Source organism: Priapulus caudatus, unplaced genomic scaffold (assembly GCF_000485595.1).
Source record: "Priapulus caudatus unplaced genomic scaffold, Priapulus_caudatus-5.0.1 Scaffold738, whole genome shotgun sequence".
In the NCBI taxonomy this organism is placed as follows: domain Eukaryota; kingdom Metazoa; phylum Priapulida; class Priapulimorpha; order Priapulimorphida; family Priapulidae; genus Priapulus; species Priapulus caudatus.
Genome location: NW_014577799.1, coordinates 140,842 through 147,353, shown reverse-complemented (window position 1 = coordinate 147,353; position 6,512 = coordinate 140,842). Strand labels below are relative to the sequence as shown.

At 48.6% G+C, this 6,512-nt stretch overlaps 1 protein-coding gene across 1 annotated transcript in view; it reads right to left on the bottom strand.

Annotated features, from left to right (window-relative positions):
- LOC106813197 (IQ domain-containing protein H-like) overlaps positions 1-1,725 on the bottom strand; it is a 5,097-nt gene extending 3,372 nt beyond the window's left edge. Inside the window, exon 1 of the mRNA XM_014817263.1 lies at positions 121-1,725. Within this exon, the coding sequence (XP_014672749.1) occupies positions 121-1,725 (1,605 nt within the window). The remainder of the gene's footprint in view (positions 1-120) is intronic.
- Positions 1,726-6,512: the final 4,787 nt, after the last annotated feature.

The window sequence follows — 6,512 nt, the reverse complement described above, 5'->3', positions numbered from 1 at the left end:
TGTGTGTGTGTGTGTGTGTGTGTGTTTGTGTGTATGTGTTTGTGTTTGTGTGTGTGTGTGTGTGTGTGTGTGTTTGTGTGTGTGCGTATACATGTGTGTGCGCGCGCGAGACACGCCTACTTGCAGGGCACCAATGGACGGGATGTGAATGATGACCCTCTTGGCTCTCGCCACACGAGGCCAGGCCTCGCGCAGCAGCTCCGCCTGGTGGCGAAAGAAGTCGACCTGCTCTCGTCGCGCTCTCGTCAGTTGCTGCTTTATGCGCGTCATCTTCACGCACGTCATCCACGAGAGAGCGATCACCGAGGCCGCCCACTGCTGCTGCCGATGTCGCCCGTAGCGCCGTCTGGCGAGGAAGCAGCGCACTGCCGCCTGCAGCTTCGTGGCGGCCATAGCGTGGCCGGCGACGCCGACGTAGCGTCGTCGCCGATCGCCGACGAGCTGCCGCACGTCGTCGACGTTGTTCACGACGCTCAGCAGTTCCTCGGCGGGAATTCTCCTCTTCTCCGAGCACGCTTCCCACGCGAGGGCAGCCTGGGTGAGTCTCTCGCCGCATACGTGTGCGATGGGCACCGAGTACTCGCTGAGCAGCTGCTGCAGCTGGCAGAGCACGACGCCGATCGCGTCCCAGCGCGTCTGCGTCTCTCGGTACGACTCGTACTCCTTCGTCTGACACAGGCGGCCATCTTGGATGACGAGCGTGTGCGGTTCGCTGGCGGCGGACAGCGACAACATGCATGAGTTGGGCGGGCATACGGGTGTCGGTGCTGCGCGCCGCCGTGCGACGCTCTTTCCCTCCGATTGACCCGCCGCCGCTACCCTCTGCAGCTGGGCTTCGGCCTGACCCGCGACGTTAGCGCCTCTCGCGGCGACCTTAAAGTGGATCCACGACCGCAGGTCGAGCTTGGCGGAAGTGACGTCGCTGTGCTCGTGCATCGGCGACAGCCCGCGTGTTTCCGCTCGCTCCTTGAGCGGGTGCAACACGGCCAGCCGTCTCTTCAGTGGATTGCTGTCTAGAAGCAGCTCCGTCGACGCCGGCGTGATACCTCCTTGCTTACCGGTGGCGCCACCAGCATCTCTTAGAACACCGTGTGGTGGCGCCACCAGCGTGTTGGGACGCTCGTCGCACGAGAGTGACGCGTCGGTCGACGCGGTTGGGACTAACACAAGAGCATCGTTGTTGCCATCGGCCGATCTTTGCCGACGCTTGATAGTTGGCAACTGTACGTTGAATCTGTGCAATACTACCTCTCTATGTCCGCTACTGCCTGCTATCTGTGCATCACGAAGAACGTGACGATCAACGACCAGCGCAGACGGACTGTCCTTTATTTCATCACGATCAGCGGTCGCGGAAGATTTCTCACTTGTCTCGTCACGCGGCGTCTTGAATTGGAAATATTCAGGAGCTCGGTATTTTACGAGGGCCGTGACCGGAAGTGGCGGCGGAAGCACGGACACCTGACTGGAGAGGATCCTTGATATGCTCTCGGTTTTGTCGCTGAAGCTGCGTCGAGCTCGCTCGAAACTCTCCAGAAGTTTCGTTATCCGATTGTCGGCGTTGTCCACGCTCTCTGCCTCGCTGTGCAGTTGGCGGAAATCTTCTCTGATCTCCGCTAGGAGGCGCACTATGCCTGCGCGGTTGCTTACAGGGTCGGCGGCGGTGTTCGAGTGACCCACAGCGAAGGCTTCAATCGCCAGAGGTTTTTCTGGAACGACTGACATAGCTGCGGGTTACGTGGCAATTCCTCCCTGCGGGCAGGACACCGCTTATGGTAGGTGAATGGATGATTATTCGATGACGTTTCGAATATTCTCGTACTCTTCGCCACAATCTAGACAGAATGTAAAATAAAAGAATAATTAATTAATTAATTAATTAAAATAATTATTAGTGTAGACCTGAATTTGGTGTTATTAGTATGAATATTAGTTCGATTATTATAATTATATTGGAATAGAGAAACAATCGCATGCAATAATGATAGTTTACATATGCATCTGAAAATGGAAGAAAATTGTATAATAAAAATAGGCAAATGAAGTATAATTTGCAATTTGCATTGCCTCTAAGATAACGTTCTAATAGTAATAAATGCGAATCACGTTCGAATTTTGGAGAAACTAACTAATTTAGAAAAAAGCTATGCAAAACTATACGTTTAAGTAAAAGAATATTTACCCCTCACTTCCTACATGGCCAGTACTTCTTCTGTTGGCTTCAATCACTTATCCATTGCTCAGAGATTATACTGCTCTTTATCACGCCATGCTCGCGCGTCGTTTACTTCTGCAGTTGCTATAGAACACATGTAGCTAACAAGTCACAATGCACCATTGTGATAAACATCTACTGTTACCTCGCGTGCAGGCAAATGAAAATAAACGGCAACACTAGGAAATAGGAACGAAGCAGCAGGAATGGACGCAAAACTGAAATTGCTATACCAGAAAAAAAACCGCTACGTAAAAATATTTCAGCATTATTCTGGTAACTATATAGCTTTATAGCTGCTGTCGCCGTTGTGTGAATAATGATTTATTAATGTTTGTCTAATTGCAGCTAAACAAATATATGGCTGTGTGTAATAAATATATATATGTGCTGTCAGCAAGCAGTAGCGGTTATTGGTGTGCCAGCTCTCAATCTGCGATCTCTCTCTCTCTCTCTCTCTCTCTCTCTCTCTCTCTCTCTCTCTCTCCTTCTCTCCCTTAATCTCTCACCATATTATTTCCGGCGTCGTCCTTCGCTCTCTGTGTGCGTTCGTGTGCGTGTATGTGTGTGTGTGTGTGTGTGTGTGGTGTGTGTGTTGTGTGTGTAGTGTGTGCGCGCGGTGATTGTGATGTGTGTGCTGTGTGTGCTGTGGTGTGTGTGTGTGTGTGCGTGTGTGGTGTGTGTGTGAATCGTGTGTGTGTCGTCGTCGTCGTGTGTGATGTGTGTGTGTGGTGCGCGTGTATGTGTGTGTGTGTGTGTGTGTGTGTGTCGTGTGTTTGTGTGCGTGGTGTTGTGTGCGTGTGGATGTGTGTGTGAGGTTGTGCGTCGTGTGGTGGTGGTTTGTGCTGCGCGTGTTGTTGTGCGACGCTGTGCGGTGTGTGGTGTGTGTGCTGTGTGTGTCTGTGTGTGTGTGTGTTGTGTGTGGTGTCGTGGTGTCTTAGTGTGTGTGTAGTGTGAATGTGTGGTCGTGTGTATGTGTGTGTGCGTGTGTGTGTGGTGTGTGTCGGTGTGTGATTGTGTGTGTGTGTGTGTGTGTGGTGTGTGGTGTGTGTGGGTGGTTGTTAATGTGCTTGTGTGCGTGTTGGGTGTGTTGTGTGCGTGTGTGTACGTGTGTGTGTGTGCGTGTGTGTGTGTGTGCGCGCGCGTTTATTGGCGTGCGTGCGCTGTAGTGGTTTACACAGAAAGTCATGTGCGTGCACGGGCTGTGACAGATGCAGGAGATAATGGAACACCAAAAGGCATATTCCTGCGGGTGACTCGTCTTTGTAACAATATATGGAAATAATGGCTGCGGGAAACTCGCAACAGGAAAGGCAACACCCTAATAACTACTGTTTTCTGAGACAACGAAAACCTATGGTTGGTTTTAGCAAATCATCGTTAAATATTTTTCCAATTATATTAAATAAATAACAATGATAACATTCGGGGTTGAACAGCTCTTCCCACGTCGAACCATATGCGTGCATGCCATAAGGCAATTATCTGCTGTGAAAAATACGAGAAAAAAGCAACTGGCTCTGCGCGACAATAAACGCGTTTTCGTTTTGAACATAAAATTGCGTCGATCTACTCGGTTAGCTTATATACGTTTTAGCATTTCGTTGCCATAACAACGGCGAGCAGACACGATTCGCCGAACGGCATCTATCTGTATCTCTTTCGTGATATATATATATATATATATATTATGATATTAATTATATATTATTATAATATTATGTGTGTGTTGTGCTGTGCGTTGGTGCGTGTGGTGTGTGCTGTGTGTGTGTGTTGTGTGTGTGTGTGTGTGTTGTGTGTGTGCGCGTGGACGTGCCGGCGTGAGCTGTGTTGTGCGTGGATGCGTGTGTGTGCTGGGCCTTTGTGCGTGTTGCGTGTGCGCCGTGGTGCGTAGCGCGTCGTGGTTTCGTGAGGTGTGTGTGTGTGTGTGGGATAGTGTTGTGTGTTGTGTTGTGATGTTGTGTGTTGTGTGTGCTGTGTGGTGTGGGTGTGTGCGCGCGCGCGTGCAGGCGTGCGTGTATTCTGGGCACAGGACCCTGGATTAACCATTGCTAACAGTATCCACATTTCTCTGGGTGGGGGGGGGGAAGAACTGCGCGTCTCTCTCTTTCTTTTGTGTGTGTGTGTGTGTGTGTGTCGGTGTGTGTGTGTGTGTGTGTGTGTGTCTGTGTGTGGTGTGGTGTGTGCTCGGGATGTGTGGGTGATGTGTGTTGTGTGTGTGTGTGTTGTGGTGTGTGTGTGTATGGTGTGTGTGTGTGTGTGTGGTGTGTGTGTCCGTGCGTGTGTGCGTGCGCGCGTGCGTGTGTGTGTGTGCGCGCGCGTGCGTATTTCTTTCTCTCTCTCTCTCTCTCGCTCTATCACACATTTTCTCTCTCTCTCTCTCGCTCTATCACACATTTTCTCTCTCTCTCTCGCTCTATCACACATTTTCTCTCAATTTCTCTCTCTCTTTTGTTCTCTCTCTCCTACTCTCTCTCGTTCTTTCTCTCTCCCACCCCTCCCTTGCGTGCTCTCTAACTTTCTTTCATTCACACCCCTTCATCTCTCTCGCCCTGGCTTCCTTTCCCCCTCTCTCTCTCTTTCTCTTTTTGTCTCTTTCTCTTTTTGTCTCTTTCTCTTTCTCTTTCTCTTTCTGTCTTATTCTGATTCTCTCTTTCTCTCTCTCCAACCCCCATCTCACTCTATTGCCTTCTCTCTTTCATTCTTTCTATTTTTGGCTACCCTTCCCTTTCTGTCTCCTCTGCTTTTCCTCCTTCCTCTCTCCCACACATAATGCTCGCCACATGTCGTACTCTAAAAGGTTAACGAGATCCTGCATCCGGCTGCATGGGTGCGCGCGCTGCGAGCTTCAGTAACACATCTAGCACGCACGCACGATGCGATAAACCAGCTCTCAACGACCCACGAACAAGATGCCATCCACGGGCACTTAGGCCGTTTCAATAATGAAATGGCGGTGAATGAACACAAATTGTATTTACTACAAAAGTATGGTCGTTTGTGTAGTCCCCGTCGGCTAATAATTCCAGGTAAATGCTGCTCAAAATGCGCCTCTGCAACACGCAATGTCACCGCTCGCACGTCACAGCACAAACTCACAGAAAGATGGAAAAACTCTCTTTCTATGAGCTTATGCACAGTGACATTCGGGCGGTGACATTGTGTGTTGCAGAGGAGCATTTGAATAACATTTAGAGAGAATTAGCAATAATAATAGGCAAAAAAGAATAGATAAACATTAAGACCTGGCAGTAAATACAATCCATGTTTATTTACTATTATTTTATTATATAAACAGTCCAAGTGTCCGTGATATTATCTACACGAAGAATGTCTGCATCATGCACGCACATGATCGCAGGCGATAAGATGACAGATGATGACTCAATCATTAAAATAATGCTTTCGAGGTTTTTGATATTCGTATCGCTGATGATGTCACTCAGACGAACACTGCGACAATAGTCATCTCCTTTTGATCGAGTTGAATCATGAGATATCGCGAGAATCCTACCACCTGACACGGACAATGCTATAAAATAAATTATTGTCGAATGTCTCGTTTCACAGACTGAATTTCATGCGTGCTATTGCGGAATTGTAAGTTCTTCGATAACGAGTATAACAGTAATAAAAGAGGGGTGCGTAGATCTCCATGGTGGTTGCTACATCCGGCACTTCCGGTAGTTCGTATAATACGATTACATATCAACAAAACGTTGTGTAGTTAATATTAATAAACAAAATGTAACAAAAGATTGCATCTACGGTACAACTTTATTTTGAATTCATATAGACTGGCTACATGGCTAACTGAAGCTGGTGCCGAGAAGTCGTTGCTGAGTCAACAATGGCACCATGTATTTTACTTTCAGTGAGTTTTAATGCCCGTACTTACGCAGCGATTCGGTTTTTAAGTAAAACTACTTGTATGCAACTGTTATATGCACCTATCAGCTTTGTCATAAACGTTACCCTCACCACAAATTTAAACTTCTAAGCTTAGCTAGATAGAACCCATAATGTCCATAGCTACACAGTCCTTAGTTTCAGATAACTCTCTGCTTCAACTATTGCTGCTGCCAACTCTCAACTCTGTCTAGAGCGAGTGGAATGAATATATCATAACCTCCCCCCCCACACACACACACACACGCACACGCACACGCACACGCACACGCACACGCACACGCACACGCACACGCCCACGCACACGCACACACACACGCACACACGCCCCCCACACACACACTCACACACACACACACACACACACACACACACACACACACACACT